The sequence below is a fragment of the Onychomys torridus genome, chromosome 10 (genome assembly GCF_903995425.1).
Source record: "Onychomys torridus chromosome 10, mOncTor1.1, whole genome shotgun sequence".
NCBI lineage: Eukaryota > Metazoa > Chordata > Mammalia > Rodentia > Cricetidae > Onychomys > Onychomys torridus.
The window spans coordinates 31287677-31311336 of record NC_050452.1 but is presented as its reverse complement, the minus strand read 5'-3'; the positions used below and the strand labels follow the sequence as shown (position 1 = coordinate 31311336).

Here is a 23660-nt window from a genome sequence, read left to right as displayed (position 1 = left end):
GTATTGGTCTTGAACTTGGGTGGGAAGCCTCAGCTGTTTCACAAACACTACAGCAAACATTGTTAGCAGATTTTCAAAAGAACAATTTATCAGATTAGAGCAATTCTGTTTTAATTCAGATATGTTAAGAGTGTGTCGGGAAGATGAATTTTAAAATGCTTGGAATGAATTGAGGAAAACGGACATGTGAGGTTTAATCCTTTCTTTCATAGCCAGATTAAAGCCTCTAGAGATCTCTAGGAGTTTGAGATCAGCTTGATCTAAATAGCAAGCTTCAGGCCAGCCAAGGCTATGCAGTGAGACCCTGTCTCGAAACACCAAAAATAAATAAATGAAGTATACTCTCTGGCTTTAAATCAGGCAATACTACATTGATCTTTACATTTGTATAAGTAACTCAACCTAGCCCAGGATTTCTTTTTTTTTTTTTTCATTTTTCTTTATTAAGAAATTTTCTACTCACTCCACATGCTATCCAGACACCCCCCTCCTCCCACCCCCCAGCCCTCCTTCCAAAGCCACCCCTCATCCCCACATCCCCCAAATCAAGGTCTCCCATGGGGAGTCAGCAGAGCCCAGCACACTGAGCCTAGGCAGGTCCAAGCTCCTTCCCACTGCACCAAGGCTGTGCAAGGTGTCTCACCACAGGCACCGGATTCCAGAAGCCTGCCCATAGACCAGGGACAGATCCTGATACCCCTGCCTGGGTGCCCCCAAACAGTTCCAACCAAACAACCATCTTCCGTATCCAGAAGGCCTAGTCCAGTCCCATGGGGGCTCCATAGCCACCAGTCCACAGTTCATGTAGCCCTGGATTTCTTAGCCTTCCACTATAGCCCTGGTCTTTGTTAATATTTAATTAGTATTCTTATAGCTCTGTTCTTAAAAGGTAACATGCCCGCCCCCCCCCCCAATTCTTCACACATCGTTGGCTTTGGATTATAGGTTGTGCTGGCCTCATAAAGATTTTGAATACCTCTCTACTCCTCTATTTCCTGAATGTCTTTGCTAACTGTGAGGGTTAATCTCTGTCACCTTGACAGGATTAAAATCACCTAGGAGACACACCTCTGGATGTTTCTAGAGGTTTAACTGAAGTAGGAAGCCCCTCACCCTAGTTTCTGGGGAATTCCTCTCTCCCTGTTTCCCCGGAATGCAGTGTGTGTGCACAGCTGTCTCCTGCTCCTGCCCCACGCCACCGTCCCCTCCAGGATGGGCTGCACCCTTAAACCGTGTGGCACAAATGAGCTTTCCTTCCTGAGGGCCTTTTGTCAGTTTTCACAGCACCGAGGCAAGGAGATGGTGCAACCAGGATTCATTTTATTTCCTCCATAAATGTTCGAGAAAGCCTTTCCTGTGAGGGCACCAGGCCTAGGCTCGTCTCCGTGGGGAAGTGCCATGAGCTACAGGCTTAATTCTACCCTATGGTGTTGATCTTGCAGGGGCAGCTGCCACTTCGTCTAAGCACATCTGTCTGTCAGCCCACACAACCCATCTACAGTGTCAGCACTCACTCTCCATTACCCTCCCCTCACTTTTCCCTTCATCCATAGTGTGAGCATTGAGTCGATTTACCAATTTTAACTATTTTCTGAACTTGTTGGTTTCTTTATTGGTTTTTTTTGTCTTCAGTGATTCTTATTCTTTATAATTTTCCTTGTTCTACTTTTGGGGAGGTTAGATTTTAATATTTAGTATTACTGTTATTGCAATCATCATCATCACTGTGCGTTCATATGACATGTGTATTGAATCTGGGAGTCCATGTGTCTCGGCATGCGTGCAGGGTCAGAGGATAAAACTCACAGGAATCGGTTTGCTCCTCCCACCAAGGGTTCCTGAAGACTGAGGTCTTTAGGCTTGCACAGCAAGCATTTCACCCAATTCGGCTGTCCGTCTGTCTGCCCATTTTCCTTCCTGAGAAGGCAGCTCATCTCTTAACCCGTAGTGGGGTCAATGCCTGGGGAAGCCCATCCTTCACCCGCCTCCGAGATGCGGGTCATCTAAACTTAACAGCCCTCCCCCCTACCCCATTTTTAAAAGTCCGATTTTTTGCGCTTTACATTTTCCTGGGAAAGACCCAGACGTAAAGCCCACTCCCTGTCCAGATGAATGTAAGGGCTGAACCTCCAGCCTTGCCTCTGCAGCATGTTGCCTCTCTAAAAGCACCCCGGCCGCCATCCACAAGCCCCACTACAGAGACCAGGAAACTGCTCCCCACAGTTTGCAGATCTGCCCAGAACCATACCACAGGAGAGGCCTGCCATGCTAAGCCGACTCGCACCCCGGGGACAGCCAGGACTTTGTGGGCACCCCAGTACCTCCAACCGTGCCTGGAGCACATAAACTGCTATGTGCCCGAGGGAAGGGGTGCTGTAGGGAGAGACGCCACGTACCAGTCTGCGAATGTCACGTTCGCACTCGCGTTTGATGCGGTGCACCTCGTCCTGGTGCGCCTGGTACGCAGCGCGCAGGTCCGCGGCCTTGGCCTTGTCCGCCTGCATGCAGTTGCTGAGTGCCTCCTCCGCCTGCTTGCGCGCCGCCTTCAACTCCAGGATCTCCTGCTGCAGCCGCTGGCGCTCGCCATCAAAGGTCCTGCGAGCCTCCTCGCGCGCCTCGGCCAACAATGCAGTCTTGACTTTGTCTGCGGCGCCATCGCGCAGCACATTCAGCGTGGCCTGCAGCCGCTGCAGCTCGCCCTCCTTGATCTTGGCGGTCCGAGCTGCCTCCTGCTCGTGCTGCCGGATGAGCGCCTCGCGCAACGCCTGCAGCTCCTTCGTCTTCTCCTCGTGCAGCTTAGCCTTGAGCTCGGAGATGTAGGCCGTGTGGCGCCGCTGCTCCTGCTCGCGCTCCAGCTTGGCCTCCTGCAGACGCTCCCGCAGCTTGCCCACCTGCAGCCAGAACAGAAGCAGCAGGGGTTAGGGGTCAGAGCCCTCCGGGGTAAGTAGCCTCAGCCCCAAACTTTTCCAGTCTCCACCCTCTAACTCCCCCTGCAGGCCACATCCACAGCCCTGCCCTCCACCCCAAACCCCATTCAGGATCTTCCTTCCCAACGTGTTTTATGATTTTTCCCTGGAGAGCCAAGCCTTGAAGACCTTTGAGTTCTAAACTGTATGAGGAAGGACAAGAAACTAGTGACCAACAGAACAGAAACCATCTCTCACCAAAGCCAGGAAGATTCGAAACAGTAAAGTGTTTCTAGTGTCCCCAGGCAGGGAACTTGAGTCACAGAGGACACAGCCACCCAGGCGGGGCAGGGTGGAGACCTAACATAACAGCTGGGCTACTGCCATCCAGCTAAGGATGGAGGGTGGGCTCACCTTAAGCCATGCTAAAGAGATGGATGGAGTAATTAGTTTTTTAAATGAAATACGGTCCTTTTCCTTCCCAGAATTCCCACCCCGAGTGCAGAAGCTCATAGTTGGCAACCCTGTAGGGATGCCAGTCTGCCCATTTTCCTGAAATGTCTTGGGCTTTTCTGCTCTCTCCCTCCCCACCATGTGGCTATTTGTTAGCTTGTGTCTGACCTCCTTGCCAGAGCGGCTTTTCCCTTCTCTCCTTCTGGCAGCAGATGAAGTTTACAGCTTGCCTGACATAGAGGGTTTCTCTTAAAAACAGTCCTGTGCTCCCATTTGAGTCTGTTCTTAAGCTCTTTATTAATAGACTAAGAATAAGAAGCCCCCACAGAGGGATCCTGTGTGTGTGTGTGTGTGTGTGTGTGTGTGTGTGTTGATTATCAGGGCTGAGCCTCTCTGGCCCCAGGACCTGTTCTCAGCATGACCATGCTGCAAACTGCCTCTGGTGGACCAGACTTGTGAAGAAAACAGCAATGTTTTCCCCAGACCACTCAATTTATAACCAACTAGGGGGAATTAATTTTAGGTGAGTTTTATGGCATCATGTCGGTACTGGCACATCCATCCTTTAATAACTAGGAAAGATGCAAAATGACAACCCCGAGGCAGATGCATGAGATCAGTATCGCCTGACATCATATGCAACCACAGAAACAGCACGTGATGCCAGCCGTCACTGGTCACCTCCCCCCAGGACTGGAGCTGGAATCCTGGTGAATTTAGTGCTAGAACACCAAGACTCAAACAGTCCACAGATGCCTTAAGGACAACACACTCCACATGCAAAGAACACTGTCGCTGAGTCAGGACTTATGTCTGCCTCAGACGACTGTGTGATGCCAAGCTTCACAGAGTGGGTTTAGAATCCTCTCAGAGATGGTGACTGTGAAGGCATTTCCAAAGAGATTTAAATGATGGGAGAAAGACATGAATGTGGGTGGTGCCATCTCATAGGCTATGGACCAGGATGGAATAGAAGGGGGGCAGGAGAATGCCACCTGAGCACCATGCCTTTCTCTGCTTCCTGGCTGCCACATCGAGTTGCCACTCTGCTCAGCTACACCTCCCTGCCACGATGTATGGAACTCTCTAAAGCCATGGGAGTCAAGTAAGACTTTCCTCTCTTCAGTAGTTTCTGTGCAATGTTGTCATAATCGTGAAAAAGAAAAAAACTAACACATAAAACTGACAGGAGAAGCAGGGTCATTGCTGCGACTAAACCTGATGACGTAGTTCTTAGGTCTTGGATGGGTTTGTGGGAGGAATGTGGAAGAGTTTGGAAGGTGGGCTAGAGAAGCCCTAGGCCACTGCAAGCAGGGCTCAGTGGGTGATTCCGGTGGGGGCTCGGAACAGGGCAGGCAGTGAACACTGCGCTCAGGAGACTGCAGACGGGAACAAGAGCTGTGTCGGCCCCTGGACTGCAGGTCATTCAGGACACCCTGGCAATTTCTGGTTTTCTATGGAAATGGGGAGCAAGAACCAGAGAAAAATGTGAAAAGCACGCTGTTTGCGCAGAAAAGGAGGCAGCTGAATTTTGTAGACAAGGAGGGAATGGTAGGTAGAAATCACTACAATTAATGAGAAATGGAGGACTTAGCACCATGTAAAGAGAGACCTGGTCGGATTCCACCAGTAATGGCCTCTGGGTGTGAAATCTGAACTCATTTGAAAGACTTTCTTTCCCTAGAGAAGACCCAAGAGCTGGGGAACTTGCTCACACACAGCTGTGAAGGGAAGTGCTTCCCTAGGCTCAGCTGTCTGTCAGGCACACACTGAGGGACTACAGCAGCCAGGGCTCTAAGTCTGCTCTTAACTAGATGCTGAACTAGGCACTGTCCATTGGCGTTGGTCTTACAGGCATGTAGAATACAAGAGTTATAGAGTCTTGGTAGATGTCTACCTAGATTTGTAAGAGAAGTCTGAGAAGCCAGGCACCCTGTGGTAACATGAGTGTCCCTTCAAGAAACCACTGTACCAGCAATGTGTGATACTTGAGGGTGAAGCCTGAGCCACAGTACAGATATCAGGATATTGGAGGTTGCCAGGAATTGAGCACATCTGCTGAGGAAAGCTGCAGTCAACAAGGGAGGCCACCCCAGGACACAGCTCTCAGGGGCTACAGATGACAAGGCCATGGGAGTGGGGGGCTACCCAAGGTCCTCAGAGATCACATCCTCAGAGCTCATACCACGACACCACATGCTAGACATGGAGCTACAGGATTTCAAGTTTGCCCTTCAGAGGTTCAGTCTGTTTTGCTTTGTTCCCACGGCTCCTTTCATGGCCCTGGTCCATTATGTTTTGGAAACATGTAAGTTTGTTTTATTTTTTACAAGGTTTCATAGCTAAGAGATTGCCTTGAGTCTCAGCAGAGACTCTGAACCTTGAACAGTGTTGAAAATGTTATGATTCTGCGGACTGAGAGGGAGAGGGAGAACTCAAGCTAGGCTCTGGCACGCCTCCTTTTTCTGCTTCCCTGACAGGAACTGTCAGCTCTGCTCTGCCACACCTCCCCTGCCATGATGGATGAGTCCTCTGAAAAGGTGGGTCAGAAAAAAACCTGTCCTCCATAAAGCTCCCCACCCCTAGGCTGTTTCTGTCAGAATCTTTGTTGTCCCAGCAGGGAGAAGAGTAACTAACACGTGACCTAGAGGACCTAGTTCACCCTGCAGCTGTCTCATTAGAGGGGGGCACTTCCTTCACACAAGAAAGCTTGTAACTGATGCAGTGAAAAGCCTGTAACTGGACCTTGGTAGGCCTGGAGGTTGTGCTGTGATTGGTAGAAAGTATTAATACCACATTTGCATGCCACTCCTTGCCACGGCCCCTCCAGGATACAACCAGGCCATACCTTTCACTTTCTGACCCAGCAGGACACACCCTCCTGTGCTGCCCCCTGGTGTTCTAAGGGGTTCTCCTGCGAAGTCTTGTCTGCCTTGCACTTCACTACAGGTAGGGCAGGCTGAGCGGGTAAGGGCGGCAGCAGAGGGCTGCGGGGAGTGGGGGTGGGCAGCTGCTGCCTTGGTGGTGTCAGCAGCAGCACCAGAATAAGAAGCCAGCAGAGTCACAGAGAGTGACCGTCAGGGCAAAGACTGCAGGGAGCAGAGGCAGGAGACAGCTCAAGACAGTGGAAGCACGGAGAAGCAGAGGAGTCAAGACAGCAGAAGGTGACAGGCTTCAGGAGCCAAAGGCCAGAGGCTGCAGTTCCTAGTGGCTGGCAGAGTTCGGAGAGCTGTCAAGCCCAAAGAGCTAAGGGTCCCAACATCCAAAGGCCTGGGATCTGTGACAGCGGCTACTATAAGAGCCCAGAGTCCTGACACTCAAGGTCTGGGAGCAAGATTCCCACCCCACCAAGGCCATCTGGCCCCTTGAGAGTAGGGTCAATGTCTGACTCAGGGTGGACACCATGAACTGGTTGCTATGAAATCTAAGAAATCACCAGGAAGCTACACCAGAACCTGCACGGCTTCTCCTCTACTGCCCCTGCATGACCTCAGACTTAGGGCCTTTTCAGGCTTAGAGTTCTACCCTGCCCGCCAGATGTCCATCACACCCTGTCCCCAACTGGCATTGGGGTTGTTCATGGGGGATGTTGAACACTTGAGGCTGTGTGAATCTATTTGCTTCCTCCCCAGCCAGCAAAATCCTTGGGGCCAGCTCTAAGATGGTCTCGAGAAGCCTTCACAGGCCCAGCTTGCCCTGCATGTGCTGAGACCTCTGACGTGCCGAGCGCCATGGCACCTCTAGCTCCTGCACATCTCTTCACCACTAGTTGAGGGAAGGGGCTGCTTCCGAGTCACCTCATGGCAAATGTATGTCACCCAGCTCACAACAGCACGTGCAGGTCCCTCGCTGGATGACTGGTGGAATGAACACTTGCCCCACATTCTTCACCCCGAAGCCCTTAATGGCCCTCTGCTAACATAAGGACACCATTAACATTAACATGATCTGCCTGGTTAGTGTGGGATCATGTTCCATGCTGCCTAAATGATATTGGGAACTCCACATTAGTGCTTCTCATGGTAGTCTGGGGGATGCTCCACTGAGTTCCCTGAGGACAGAACTTGTCCCAGTGACCACACAGGCAAAGCCCTATGGAGACTACAGGGGGAGGCATGGAGGAGATGGCAGCCAGGACATGGCTAGGTGGAGATTCCCAAGTCCCAGAGCTGAGAGGCAGCCTGGTGATAGGAGATTCCCATGGGTCTGTAAGCCATACTGTAGCACCTGCTAGACCAGGGCTAACCGGGTGTTGGGTCTCAGTAATGTCTTCCAGAACAGATAAGCTAAAGTTTAAATACTAGGGTGTTAGGATAGTATTAGATTGGTGACAAGACCTATAATAAAGAGATTAGTATAAACGGAGGACATCATATTGGATTCAAATCCCATCTGTGATGGTTAGTGTTAGCTGCCAACCTGGCAGATGTTAGAGTCATGTGAAGATGGGCCTCTGGGCATGTCTGTCAGGGATTATCTTAATTACATTAATTGATATGGGAAGACCCTTCTGCAGTAGGGAGCACCCTGGGCAGGGTGTCCAGGAATGCATAAAAGTGGAGGAAGCAAGCTGGACACTGGCCCATACTAACTGCTCTGTTTCTGATTGTGAAGGTGACATGACCAGCTCCCCAAGGATCCATCGTGCAGCTGTGACTTCCTTGTCATGAGGGACCTCAGATCCTCCCATGTCACAACCACAGCCACAGCAAAGGCTATGGCAAGGGGCTTTCCCCTGCAGCTGTTACAGCAAATATTTAGGACAGCCTTGAACTCGTACATCACCTGCAAGCTCAGAACAAGTGACTTAAGTCAGTGACATCACCCAGATCAGGAAGCCAGTCTGGCTGAACTGAGGAGGGAGGCCACTGAGTCTGTGACTCAGAAAGCTGGAGACTCCAAGACAGTACTGGGTTGAGACATCAGTGCCTTAACTGCTTTCCTGAAGTATGTGGGTCCCCAGCCAGGCTCTTCCAACAGGCTCCAAAGCTCATACTGGAGGATGAGAAAGCTCCCGTGACAGAGGCAGGCTCTTCATAGACGACTTGCTATAACCCCTACTGCGACCACCACCACCCCATCTTGCAGGAAAGGGAAGCTGGAACAAAAAGAATCTTGTAGCCCCATCAAGTCACAGGCAGCATGTGGTTTAAAAAAAAAAAAAAGTGCTACCATGTACTCTGTACAACTGCCTCTACCTCTTGTTCTCAGGAGGGGCAGCCAAGATTCCAAGACCAGTAATACACCCTTCACAGCCCAGTGCTCACAGCCCAATCTGGGATGGCACCAGAGGCCCCGCCCCACCTTGCTCTTCTCCTGCTGGAACTCTATCTGGATGTTGGTTAGTTTGGCCCGCAGCTCTTCATTGGCCATCTGCACAGAGTCCGTCTCTGCCTCGGGCTTCTCACCCTTGCTGCGTCCCTTTTTAGACATGTTGCCTCTTGGAGTGAGACGCTGAGGTCTTGAGGTTCACGCCCGCCCACCAGCAAGCACAGCTGCCAGCTCCGCTGTGCTAACCAGTCGTGCAGGGCTCCACTTGTCCTCCGTGAACACCATCACTTGCGATTCTGTATGGGGAGAAGAGAGACTGAGTGAACACACAGTAAGTGTCCCCCTAGCCTGGGCACCCCAGAGCTAAACACCTGCCTCACCCTCAGAAGGCCTACCCCTCACAAGCCTGGCTCACTGAAGCTACCTCAGAATCACCTGGAAGATGTTCTGGGCAGAGTCTCACCATCCTTGAGGCCTGAACAGCATCTCCAACCAACTGGCAAATGATGCCCCCAGAGGGTCACACTGTAGCCTTGCTCCAGTCCTGACCTCTTGAGAATGCAGGACCTCACCTGTGCATCTGTGAACTACTGCATGCAAACCTCCATGCAGCACATGGGTGGTTTCTAAAGGCATCCCAGGTTCTCAGCCCAGAGCCTGAAGCACACAGCAGAGGACAAGAGGCAGGAGGCACTGCACCCCCACAGGCTGGTAACTCTGGAGCAAGGGCAGCGCCACACTTTGAGATGGATGGCTCGGTCTCATAGTGAATTGTCCCTCCTATACAGAGTCAATTCTGTCATCCTCGTTACAGGTGAGGAAACTGAGGCACACGCCAGCCAAGTGCTAGGTAACCCAGTTCAAAATGGGAATTGGTACTGACCCTGATCATCCTGCTATGTCCAAAAGCAGCATAGGACAAGCAAGTGAGGTCTCTGAATGGGCAGGCTCTGAGATACCAGGCGGCCTCGCCACCAAGGGCCCAGTCCAACCACCCCCACCCTGCTGTCCTCAAAACAAGAGATGCTCCAGTCAGGGCAAGACCATTACCTGCCACGTGGACACATTACTGAAGTGATGCCCAATGGAAATGGGGATGATAAAGGAAGGAAGGAAGGAAGGAAGGAAGGAAGGAAGGAAGGAAGGAAGGAAGGAAGGAAGGAAGGAAGGAGTAGGGAGAAATGAATGAATTTTATAGTTTCTGGTCCAACCCATAAGAAACTTGGTATCCAGAGACAGATAAACAAAATGAAAATAAGAAAATTTCTTAGATCCATCAGAGAACTGAGGTCCTAGGGCTAAGTGATGCCCCACAGAGAGCCCAAAGCAGAGACCAGCTTCCTGAGAACCATCTCCAGTTCCTTCTGCATCAGCCCAGCTCCCAACAAACCAATATAAGGTATAGTAAAGGGGAGACATCAGGGTTAGACCCAGACGTAGACTTTAAAGTAATTCTGAATAACATGCAAAGGGCCTCGGAGGAAAAAGTAGACAGCATGTAAGAGCAGATGGTCTGTAAGCAAAGATGAAAAATTCAGGAAAGGAAAAAGAGATGTCCAAAAAGGGGGGAAAAAACACCACAGGGGAACTGAAACAAGCCTTCCATGTGCTCTTACAGGACTGCACAGAGCTAAAGAACCTGTGAGCTCACAGGTGCACCAGCAGTGTATCCCAAACTGAAGAGGGTCTGTGAGCCACAGATACTAACTCGGTATGTCCAAACTGAGAAGCAATGGAAAAAGGAACCAGATGGTCCAAGGACCGAGGGGCAGTTTCAACTGCAGAACATTGAGGTGTATTAGCTGGGTTAACAGCTGTGACCAAACACACCAAAAGCAACCAAAAGGAAGAAAGGGTTAATTTCAGCTTGTCATTCTACATCAGGCTCCATCGCTGAAGGAAGTCAGGGCAGGAATTCAAACAGGGCAAGCCCCTGGAGGCAGAAGCTGTGGGAGCTGATGCAGACAGAGCCCATGGAGGAGTGCTTGCTTACTGGCTTGTCAGAGGCCAATCTGGTGGGGACACTGTCTCAAGTGTGGTTCCCTCTTCTGCAAGGACTCTAGCTTGCGTCATGTTGACATAAAACTAGCCAACACACAGGGGAATGGAAGGAGGAGAGGAAGACCACAGGACTATTTGAAGTCATGTGTAGTCTTCCGCAAACGAATACCAGACCCCCAAACCGCAGATCCACCAACTGAATTTGTACTTGAGTATATCACATGCAAGCTGCAGATGATCAAGGATGAAAAAGGGAAAAAAAAAAATCCTGAAACAAGACCAGGAGGGAAATATCCTGGCTACAGAGAAACAAAGATAAGAATTCAGCAGAGATCTCTGCAAAAATGACATGAGAAAGAACGGAGCAAACTAATGATTAGAGGGGAGAGCCACCCTGCAATTCAGTCACCTGTGAAACACACCTCAGAGACCGAAAACCAAAGAATCCATCACACCCTGCAGACTTCCCCTTTTTAGGCGGCTAATAAGAGCAATGCTTCAGAGAGAGGCCCAGTGACCCGAAGGTCAATAACTCAGTCTAGCTGGACAAGCAGTGCACACCTTTAATGCCAACACTCGGGAGGCAGAGGCAGGTGGATCACTCTGAGTTTCAGGCCAGGGTGGGCTATGCAGGTGTTCCAGACCAGCCTACACAGTGAGACTACATGGTCTACAAAACCAAGAAAAAAAAAAAGAGCTCAGACTAAACAGGAGAATGAGCAAATGAAAAACATAAAATATTTTATAACTATGATCTATATAAAAAAGGAAAGCACTCTAGAGGGGAGAAGTAAACACAATAAAAAACTGGCGCTTTCTATTCTTAACTGATCTGACCGAGGCCAGTTTGCTGGAGCTAAAAGAATAGTGTGCTGGGTGTGTGCAGCTCAGGGACAGGCTCCTGGGGCCCAGGGGCCAGGGGGTAGGGGGAGCGTTCAGACCCCACAGCATACTATAGGGCAGTGATTCTCAACCTCCCTAATGCTGGGACCCTTTAATACAGTTCCTCATGTCGTGGTGACCCCCAGCCACAAAATTATTTTTGTTGCTACTTCATAACTGTAATTTTGCTACTGTCATGAATCACAATGTAAATATATGTGTTTCCTAATGGTTTTAGGCGACCCCTGTGAAAGGGTCATTCCCTCAAAGGGGTCGCAACCCACAGGTTGAGCATCTCTGCTATAGACTAAGCGGAACCCGTGCTGATACTATAGTTCATCCAAACTGGACTTAGACAACTTAAAAATGTATGTTGCAAACTCTGTGAGGAGAGGAACAAATTGAGCTCCTCTTAGAGAAAATGGGAAGATTAAGCTACAAAAGGCAGAAAGAGGGTAGAAGACATAATCAGTGACTAAGAAGACCAACGATGGAACAATAACTCACTGGTTCGACACCAGCCAACTACACCAGCTCTAACTCAACCACCCGGAGCACAGCGGCTTCAACAGCGGGCCGCTGCCCCCTTCTGGGGTCCTGCAACTGCATGTGGGGGCCAGGGGAAAACTGACAACAATAATACCTGGATGCATAAGACCCAAAACTCCATTCAAAATCAAACCATAATCCCACGGCGTCACTGCAGCCTTAACTCTGAACACACAGCACCCACACTCTGCACTCTGCAATGCCCCTGAGGTTGCAGGGAGCACCCAGCTTCATCTCATGGCTGCTGCATTTTCTGCTCTTCCATAAGGAAACAAAAGCTTTTCAAATGTTCCTACCGTCATTGTTCAGCATGTGAATATGCAAGTAGTGTATCTTTGGATTGTGTGGTGTTAGAATGTTAGATTTTTAAAAATGCTACTTGCGGCCCCCAGGATGGCTGAGTGGGTCAGGGTGCTTGCTGGGTTCAGTCTCTGGGACCCACATAGTGAAAGGCAAGAAGTGAGTCCTGCAAGTGGTCCTCTGACTTTCACGCATGTGCAGACACATACAATAAATAAATAAACATAATAAATATTTCTTAATTGCCAGTTGTGTTGCTAACATATTTCATAAAGAATCATTCAGTGAATTTTGACTCACGATTAAGATAAAATTTACAACTTCTGAAATGGCCCTAAGTATGCTTTTGTTATTTGGCATAATATATATTTATGCAAAGTAGTATTTGAAGCTTTGAGGATTATGAAATTAAAATATTAGCCAGCTCTGAAATGTATTAAAGATGTCCTTACTCCATCTCTCAGTATAAATATTCAGCTCATATTTAATTCTTTACGTAAAAATAAAAAGCCCAGCTTTCTCATTAATATTTAAATTTATTTTAATCTTTAATGCCAAAATTATATCAACATAAAAGAGTTGTTTTACAGTAGATTTCTTACGACTTCTCAGGACATGTTTGATTTGTGTGCTTGTTCTATATACCTTTAAACCTGGGGTCATGTGAAAATTACCTAGGCCAAAAAGGATTGCAAGGGGAAAACACTCTAGATGTACCCACAAAAACAGAAACTGCCAGAGCAGATCCAAAATAAGACCCAACCATTTGCTGTGCACAAGAAAGCACTGGATTTTAAGACTCCCATGCACAAAGCCAACCAATACATTCACTATTGATTGGGGACGCACCTGGATAAAAACCATGACAAAGGTTAGGACACTGGACGTCACTCACCTGAATATCCATGGGCAGGTCTCCCTCCCACTCACAGCCCTCACCAGCATCTCCCTTGACCATACGGGCAATGATCATAGCCAGCAAGCTCTCTGTAAGGCTCAAACAACTGATGCTAACCATAGCTGTCCTGTTCCCCTGTAAAAGGAAGTGCTCCACATCATACTCTAAAGGAAGAGGGAGGGAGGGAGGGAGGGAGGGGGGAGGGGGAGGGAGGGAAGGCCATAAAGGAATGTGGTCAATGCTGAGCCCAGTTGTCTGGAAGCAAATTACAGACCTGTCATGAATCAACCCCTCCTGCATGGAGGACAGAGTCCCTAACTCTCTGAAGCTTTCCTCCTTCTATGGGTTCACATTCCGTCAGGCTCATCTGTTGCAGACAGAACCTCCAGGACCTCAGGATGAGAGGACATCAAGCAGAGCCTTACAGAGGATACCTGGGTCAGGAGGGAGGCCTGCTATCTTCTTAAGAACAGGAGATCAGAACTCTGATGCTCAGAGAAAGGTCTGTGGGACACAGGGCAGATGCCATCTGCATGCCAAGGGTCATACTGTGAGAGCACAACCCACAGACACGCCATCTCAAACCTCTCATCTCCAGAACTGTGGGAGACCTCCTGCTGCTGAGGCCCCAGCCTAGACTCTTCATCCTCACAGATAACATAATGGAATGTTAGCAGAGTAGTCCCAGCCCAGGGCTGGCCCTGCCCATGCCTAGCTTTAACAAAAACCTTCTTCACAGTGTTCCACAGAGCAAGACAACCTAGTCTCCACAGGCCACTGATCAGACATCCCCACCTCAGGGAAGGCGTCGACAAGCAATGGTTCTGAGACCATGCCAGCCTGGACATGAAATCATTACCACCACCACCCACACAGAACCTATTCCAGCTTTGTCTGGGAGTTGACACCGCCCACCCTGCAGGGTGGCTGGTTACCACGGAAGCACAGAAGTCCCTGCTGACCACTTCAGACTGTCACCTAACACCTTGGCATACTGGCAAAGTGGGGAGCTAAGAAATGGTGAAAGGGGCGAAGAAGCTGGGAGGGAACTGCTGGTCCCCTCAGTGCCAGCTGAGGTGTTCTGATGGACAGCTTGGTGCAGGGCCTGGGAACCTGGGGTCTAGCCTGATCTCACAGTCAGTTTGGAAACACTCGCTTTCAGCACTGCAGTAATGGTGTCTTCCTCTGGAAGCACGAGGCCAGCCAAGGAAGCCACATGAGGGGCCTGTTCTAATACGCTCCATATCAGCAAAGGGTCGCCCATTCAGCCCTCTCTGGGTCTAGTTAAGGCTCCTCCCAGTGGGTGTGGAATGAGGTCCCTGCTGGGACAGGGGTCCCCCTGCTAGGGAGACAGTGGAATACAATATAAGAATCTCTTTGTGGACCCTCCCCGCGGCTGTGGGAGGGGCACAGAGGTGATTTTTAATCTGCTCGCCATCTGTATTCTCCTAGGCATTTTCCATAATGAAACGATAACATTTTACCTAAAAATGGATTAAACTGGAGAAATGGTATCCCCACCACATCCTGTTTGCACACACACAAAAAAAGACACAAACAAACAATTATAATCAAAACAATTGCCAGACGGGAGCCACAAGCACCTGCTGAAGTGCACTGGTTTTCAGCACCTCTTTGCTATAAGTCGAGGCATGAGGCTGCCATGTGCCCAGGATTTGGATCTGACTTCTTTCAGCTCTTGGTCTTTTTTTTTTTTTTTTAATTAATTTCTATTTTCCGTGCATTGGTATTTTGCTTTGGAACTGGAGTCACAGACAGCTGTGAGCTGCCATGTGGGTGCTGGGAATTAAACTCAGGTCCTCTGGAATAGCAGTCAGAGCTCTTAACCACTGAGCCATCTCTCCAGCCCCCAGCTTTTTGGTCTTAACCTAGGCTTTGAACTTGGGAACTTCTTGCCTCAGCCTCCCAAGTATCTTAACCTGGGCTTTGAACTTGGGATTCTCCTGCCTCAGCCTCCCAAGTATCGTGAGATTATAGGCCTGTTCCACCAAGCCTAGCATGGAGTCAGCGGAAACTGAGGAAGATGTCGGTCACATCGGCAGCCAAAGTCAGCTCAGGGCAAACACAGCACAGCAGACTTGTTCGTCCTGGATACAGGAAGGGCTGCAGAGCTAATGTAAACTGGTTGTGCAGAACCCAGCATCGCCCGCTGCTTCTTCCCAGTTGCGGTGAAATGGCCACACCACAGAGGCAGGGGCTGTGACATATTTAACACTCCTAACACCTAGACACCAAGAGAAGCCAGGCCTCAGTGGGTGGGGGGATGGATTCCATCAGGGCTTAAAGAAGAACCAAACTCTTCCCAAAAGTAGAGGAAGGACCATTTCCTCGTCACCCCCTGACACCAGGACTACAGTGACCACCAAAGACATCACCATGGAAGAAACAGAAGACTAGCACACCCTGATGAAAGCTGACATCCAAGTCCTCAACCAAAATACTAGAAAACAACAGAACAATAAACAAAAGCAAACACCTCAGTTCTCAGGTCCTCGCACGGTCTGCCTAGCACATTCCCAGCCCAGAAGGAAGTTCTCTGAAGGAGGGTCATCCCCCTACAGATCACAGATCTCCTCCCCCAAAAGCTTCATCAATCTACCCTGTACGCCCCTCTGAGATGCCACCCTGGCCAAATGCAGCTGAAGTCACCAACAGTGCTTGTCCCACACAGTCCGTCAGTCATTCACTCAACCAAGATTGACTGAGCCTGTGCATGTGCTGGATGCTGTTCCTAGCCCGAGAAATATGAGACAGACAGAAACCCCTGCCTGCCTCAAGTTCACATTCTCTGACCTCTCCTTCCTTACCTTAGCTCTTCGCTCTTGAAAGCTGCCAGTGTCTGGCACTCAGCAGATTCGGGAACAGCATGGCATAGGGAGACCTCCACTCAGGACAGCTGGGGGCTAGGCAATGTGCACTATGGGAATTCTGAAATTCCATGACAAAGACCAAGGGTGGGGGGTGGGGAGGATGAGGGGACTCATCAGTTCAGAGCCACAATCCCCAGAGAATAAACGCCCTTTTCACACTTGGCATATTCCTAAGCCTCACTCCTAGCTGCTTCCTGGCATTGGTACATCCTGCTCACACCACACCAACCCAGTAGAAAATCTTCCTCAGAGACTGTCTTCAGGTCACCAACCTCCCACCTAGCCTTCACACGAGCTTCTACTTGTAATCAAGGTAGGATCCATGTACACAACTATGTGTGCCTTTCCCCCAGCTTGAGTTACTAAACTGTCCTTGACTGTAGGCCTAGGAACAATTTTATAATTGCAACCCAGCCTTGCAGATGAATGGGTCCCTGCGGGAGCTCACAAAGATTCCAACTTGTGGTTTGTTTCCATTTTGACTCAAGGTCTGAGAGTCAAAGTGTACGTTGCTCCCCAAGGCTGCATAATAGGATGTTTTAGCCAAAGGCATGGTTACCAGGTGTTTAGAGAATTGAGAAAGGATCTACACTTGTTTGTACTTTGTATTTTTATCTTGAAAGGAGGAGGTCTCTTGCCTCTTCCCTTTCTAGTGTATAAAAAGCTCATTAGGAATAAACACCAGGTGACTGGGTATTGACCCAGGGCCCTCCCAAATCTATCCTGTACCTCTTTTTCTTCATCTACCTCTGTATTTTTTCCTGTCTAGCATTTCTCAATTCCTCACTCCTCCCTTCAAGGACTGTTCAACAGGTCAGGGCTGGACCCTGACAGGTCCCGATACCAGGTCCTTTATTCCCAGCTGGTATCTGTAACAGCTCAATAATCACTTCTCTTCTAAGCTTCATCAGCCTCAAGAGTTTACCACATGACCTGATTGACTCCAGCAAACTCTGAGCTGAATACTAGCTTCCACGTGATGATCTGGTGGCTTCAGTGCACCTTTCTCAGACCGAGCACAGGGTGATTGCATCGCCTGGCAATGTGGCCAGATGACTTCCAGCCCCTGATGCTGACTCCTGCCCAGCAGACCTTCCTGTGCAGGGAGTTGGCATTTTGCATTTGTTTCTCCTAAACAAATGAGGATTTCAGGCTTTTGTTTGGGCTGCAGGAAACACACATCAGAATGGCTTCTCTACACAGCCCATAGTTTCACACACACACACACACACACACACACACACACACACACACACACTCCAAGGCTTTCTATGAGCGAGTCACCAAGGAACTGCTTGAGGATCAGGAGCCAATGTCTTTTTTTTTTTTTTAACCAGTTAGACTCACCAGCATCGCCTGGGAAAGAGGGCAGAGGAAGGCACAGTGGGGCTGCAAAAATCCCCACACTAGAGGCCTGTAGGTCTTGCTTCCTGTTGTCCCTCACATTGTCACATGTGTGCCTATATCTCATCTGCAAACTGTACCATGGCCATCCCCAGGCCTGGTATTATGTAGAATTTTAAACATTCCATCCTAAAGGAAACAGTTCAGAAGTGCCAGGAAGCGCCTGAATATGCCAGCTACACAAGACCCTCCCCCTTCAAGGTTATGTAAGCCATAAGGCCTGCTGAGGAGACTGAGGCAGGTGCAGCTTGCTGGAAGAGACACTCTCCAACCTGTCAAGCGCCTTCATGTGTCCCCAAGCTGTCACCCATGCTGGAGTGGGCTTTGGTGAAGCAGTCATCTTTGAGTCCTTCCCGATCCTCTAAGTAACCCCAGTAAACCTCGTGGTTCACCAGGCTGGGCTTCAGTGGTACCCATGCTCTGATCTCTTGTCAGTTTCCGTATTCCCACCATGACTCCGCTCCCTGTGTCACCTGCACCCAAGTCCTCCAAAGCCAGGTTCACACGCATTCCTTCGCGGAGCACACCGCCAAGTCCCTGCAGCACCGCCCCGTGCCAAGCTGTGAGGATGAAAGGTGAGCGAGACAGGCAGAGGTGCCCACAGCTGCTTCGCCAAAGCCCTGCAGGTTCCCCTACACCACAGAAGGCAAACGGCCACCCACACGAGCTCAGATGTCTCTAAAGGCTTTCAGATAGACTCCAACCATCATCCCCTGCAGCCCACCTTGATAGAGAAAGAGAAGAGCTGCCTCTAAAAGATGAAGCGGAATTCCTGCAGAGGAAGCTAACTGCAGATCTTCACGCCCCCTCCTCTCCTCCAAATCCAATCTCTCCCTATCATCCCCAGCTCAGTCACAGACTACGGGTGGTAGCTTCTTCTCACTCTCTGCCCCTATCCCCAGAGGACTAAGCCAATCCTGGTGAAACACCCTACTTTCCTCTCTCTGTGAACTCCCTTCCCCCACTCAGTCCACCCCCATTCCTAAGTGTCAGTTCTCAATACCTAGAAATATATTTTACCCAAAACCCCTCAGTGGCCATACCTAGCATGATCCCAGAAGAATCCCCAACTAACCAACATACAGTTCCCACACCCTCCTAAGAACCAGAGAGAGCAACAGAAACAAATGAACAAAATACTCACTCAACAAAGACAGGACCAAATATCAGCTCCTAGAATTACAATCGTCCCTACACACCAGCATAAAAACACAGTCAATAACAGCCAGACATACTACAACAGAAGTCCCCGATACAGCTTAAGCACAAAACAGAGACCTTAAAATAGTCATTATGAATAAGATAGTGGTCCTTAAGAGGAAATTAATAAATCCCTTAAAGAAACCTATGGAAACACAAACAGTGGAAGGAAAAGAATAAAACAGTTCAAGACCTGAAAGTAGAAATTGAATCAATAAAGAAAACCCATACTGAGAGAAATCTGGAAATGGAAAATTTAGGAACTCAAACAGGAACTTCAGAGGCAAGTTTTGCCAATAGAATAGAAGAGACTAAAGAGAGAATGTCAAGAATTGAAGATACAATAGACAAATGGATACCTCAGCCAAAGAAAATGTTAAATCTAAAAAAAAAAAAAAAAATTGGCATAAGACATCCAGGAAATCTGGGACACTATGAAAAGACCAAATCTAAGAATAATAGGAATAGAGGAAGAAAAAGGAAAGCCAGGTGAAAAGCCCAGAAGATATTTTCAACAAAATCACAGAAGAAAAAATTTCTAACCTAAAGAAGGAGATGCTCATAAAGGAACAAGAAGCATTTAGAACAACAAATATGTTGGACCAGAAAAGAAAGTCCTCTTGGCACATAATAATCAAAACACTAAGTGTACAGAACAAAGAAAAAACATTAAAACCTTCAAGGAAAAAATACCAAGTAACATACAACAGCAGACCCATTAGAATAACACATGACTTCTCAATGGAGATACTAAAGTCCAGAAGGACAGATGTTTCACAAACTCTAAGAGACCACAGATGCCAGCCCAGACTACTATACTCAGCAAAACTTTCAATCACAGTAGATGGAGAAATAAAATATTTCATGATAAAACCAAATTTAATCAATGTCTATCTACAAATATAGGCCTACAGAAGGTGCTAAAAGGAAAACTTGAACCTAAAGAGGTTAGCCACTCCCAAGAAAACACGGAAAATAAATAATCCTAGAGCAAATCAAAAGAGAGGAAACACACACACAAACACATAGATACATACACACACACCACTACCACAACAACAACAACAAAATAGCAGAAATAAACAAACATTGCTCATTGATATCTCTCAACATCAATGGTCTCAATTCTCCAACAAAAAGGCACAAGGTAACAGAATGGATGTGAAAACAGGATCCATCCTTCTGCTACATCCAAGAAACACACCTCTACATCAAGGATAGGCATCACCTCAGAGTTAAAGAATGGAAAAAGTTATTCCAAGGAAATGGACCTAAGAAGCAGGCCGGTGTAGCCATTTTAATATCTGACAAGCTAGACTTTAAATGAAAACCAATCAGAAGAGATAGGCAAAGACACTACATACTCATTAAAGGAAAAATCCACCAAGAGGACATTGCAATTCTTAACATCTATGAACTAACACAAGGGCACCCAGGTTCATAAAAGAAACACCACTCTAGCTTGTATTGTCCCTCATACACTGATGTAGGAAACTCCAAGACTCTACTCTCACCAACAGACAGATTATCCAGATAAAAACTAAACAGAGAAATGATGGAGTTAACGGATACTATAAATCAAACAGACCTAACTTATTTACAAAACATTTCACCAAACACAAAAGAATGTACGAAGGTTCAGTACATCCAGTTCAATACCTCATGAACTTTCTCCAAAATTGACAACAGACTCAGGCACAGATTAAGTCTCAAAAGATACAAGAAAACTGAAGTAAGACCCTGCATCCTCTCTGACCACCACAGATTAAAGCTGGATAAAAACAACCACAGAAAGCTTATGAACTCACGGAAACTGAACTTCTCACTGCTGGATGAAAAGGCAAAGACTTTCCAGAACTGAACAAAATGAGTGTACAACATACACAAACTTATGGGACATGATAAAGGTGGCTCTACGAGGCAGTTTCATACCATTAAGTACCTACATTAAAAAAAAATGGAGAGCTCTCATACTGGTAACTTAACATACTTGAAAACTCTAGAACAAAAAGGAGAAATCAAACCCAAAAGAAGTAGGTGGCAAGAAATAATCAAACTTCAAGCTGAAATCAATAAAATAGAAGCAAACAAACAAATAAAAACAATACAAAGAATCAATGAAACAGAGTTGATTCTTTGTGAAAACCAGTAAGACTGACAAACCCTTATCCAAATAACTAAAAGGTAGAGAGAGAAGATCCAAATTAACAAAGTTAGAGATTAAAAGGGGATATAACCAACACTGAGGAAATCCAGAGAATCATAAGGACATACATTAAAAACCTGTACTCCACCAATTTGGAAAACATAAATGAAATGGGTAATTTTCACAATACATACCACTTACCAAAGTTAAATCAGATCAGATAAACGATTTAAACAGACCTGTAACCCTAATGAAATAGAAGCTGTCATTGAAGTCTAACAATAACAACAAAGAGCCCAGAGCCAAAAAATTCAGTGCAGAGTCTTACTAGACTTTCAAAGAAGAGCTAATGCCAATATGCCTCAGAAACAAACACTTCATTTTACAAGGCTACAGTTACCCTGATACCCAAACCACATAAAGACCCAACAAAGAAAGAGACTTACTGGCTAACCTTATGAATACAGATGCAAAAATTACCAATAAAATACTAGCAAATCAAATCTAAGAACAAATCAAAAAAGATCATCCACGATGATCATGGGCTCCATCCATGAGATACAGGGATGATTCAACACACGAAAATCAGTAAACATAATCCACCATATAAACAAACTAAAAGACAAAACCACATGGTCATCTCATTAGATGCAGAAAAGGCCTTTGATAAAAACCAGCACCCCGTCATGACAAAAGTCTTGGAGAGATCAGGGATACAAGGGGCATACCTAAACATAATAAAGGTACTTTACAGAAATCCCATAGCCAACACCAAGTTAAACGGAGAGAAACTCAAAGCACTTTCACTAAAATCAGGAAAAAGGTAAGGTTGTCCACTTTCTCCATATCTATTCAAAATAGTACCTGAAGTCTTAACTAGAGCAATAACAGAACTGAAAGATCAAGGGGGTACAAATTGGAAAGGAGGAAGTCAAAGTATATTTTTTTTTCCGAGATAGGGTTTCTCTGTGTAGTTTCGGTACCTGTCGTGGATCTCGCTCTGTAGACCAAGCTGGCTTCAAACTCAGAGAGAGCTGCCTGGCTCTGTCTCCTGAGTACTGGTATTAAAGGCGTGTGCCACTACTGCCCTGCTAAGTCAAAGTATCTTTATTTGCATATGATATGATAGTATACATAAGTGACCAGAAAAATTCCACTGGAAAACTCCTATAGATGATCAACACTTTCAGCAAAGTAGTTACATACAAAGTTAACTGACAAAAGTCAGTAGCCCTCCTATATCAAAAGGACAGACATACTGAGAAAGAAATTAGGGAAACAACACTTTTCACAACAGCCTAGATTAATATATAATATCTTTGGGTAACTCTAACCAAGTAAGTGATAAAACTTATGTGATTAAAAACTTTTAAGAAATTAAGGAAAATATCATTAGAAAGATCTCCCATGCTCAGAGATCAGTAGAATTTATATAGTAAAAATGACCATCCAACCAAAAGCAATCTACAGGTTCAAGGCAATCCCCATCAAAATTCAAAGACAATTCTTCACAGATCTTGAAAGGACAATGTACAGTTTCATATGGAAACACACACACACACACACACACACACACACACACAAACGAACAAACAAAAACCAGGAAATCAAAAACAATCCTGAATAATAAAAGACCTGCTAGAGGTATCACCATTCCTGACCACAAATTATACTACAGAGATATAGTAATAAAAATAGAGTGGTATTGGCACAAAACAGACAAATTGATCAATGAAATACAACTGAAGACCCAGACATAAATCTACATACCTATGGACACCAGAAATACACTGAAAAAAAAAAAAGACAGCATCTTCAACAAGTGTGTGAGAGGGCAAAGGTTTCTCCATCTTGTCTCAGTTAGAGCTATCTTTGTCTAAATTGAAACTGACCCCACACACACACCTCTGCCAGGTAAAGTCCTGTGGGAAAGCACCCCACACTGTTCTAGAAACTTGGGGTCAAAGTACCCTCAATAACTGCATGTTCTTGGCTCCCATTAAACTGTCTGCTTTTGAAATACTCCTGCAACTGCCAAGCAGGATGTAGTTTTTCTGTGTTCTTTGTCTTTAAACTTCCTCCCTGTAATATGCATTCAAGGCTGCTCTATGAGAAGTGTTTCTCTCTAGGCAGCAGCTCTGACTTAATACAGACTCTCAGTTCATACTTTGATCCTGCTGAGTAGTCCTGGGTCTCCACCCTGAAAAAATGGAGCTGGTCAAACTGGATGGCTGAATGCAAAAGAATGCAAATAGGTCCATACTTACCACCCTACACAAAACTCAACTCTAAATGAATCAAAGGCCTCAACATAAAAACAGATACACTGAACCTGACTGAAGAGAAAGTGGGGAATAGCTTTGAACTCGTTGGCACAGAAGACTTTCTGTTAGCATAGGCACTAAGATCAACAATTAATAAATGGGACCTAATGAAACTGAGAAGTTTCTGATTGGCAAAGGACATCATCATTTTGACAAAGTGACAGCCCACAAAATGGGAAAGGATTTTTTTTTTTAACCAACTACACATCCAATAAAGGGTTAACATCCAACATATACAAAGAACTAAAAAAAAAAAAAAAAGCCACTAGATATTAAGAAAACAAACCAACTAAAAAATGGGGTACATATCTAAGCAGAGAATTCTCAACAGAGGAACCTCAAATGGCTGAGAAACACTTAAAGAAATGTTCAACATCCTTAGCCATCAAGGAAATGCAAATCAAAACTACTTTGAGATTCCATCTTACACCTTTC

At 46.9% G+C, this 23660-nt stretch overlaps 1 protein-coding gene across 7 annotated transcripts in view; it reads right to left on the bottom strand.

The window, feature by feature from the left end:
* Nucleotides 1-23660, bottom strand: part of Jakmip1 (janus kinase and microtubule interacting protein 1) — a 123799-nt gene that overhangs the window by 57531 nt on the left and 42608 nt on the right. For all 7 annotated transcript variants that reach the window (XM_036201661.1, XM_036201662.1, XM_036201663.1 and 4 more), the window contains exons 2-3: nucleotides 8664-8926; nucleotides 2397-2891 (exon numbers count right to left, since the gene is read on the bottom strand). In XM_036201661.1, the coding sequence (XP_036057554.1) occupies nucleotides 2397-2891; nucleotides 8664-8792 (624 nt within the window). In that variant the 5' untranslated portion in view covers nucleotides 8793-8926. The remainder of the gene's footprint in view (nucleotides 1-2396; nucleotides 2892-8663; nucleotides 8927-23660) is intronic.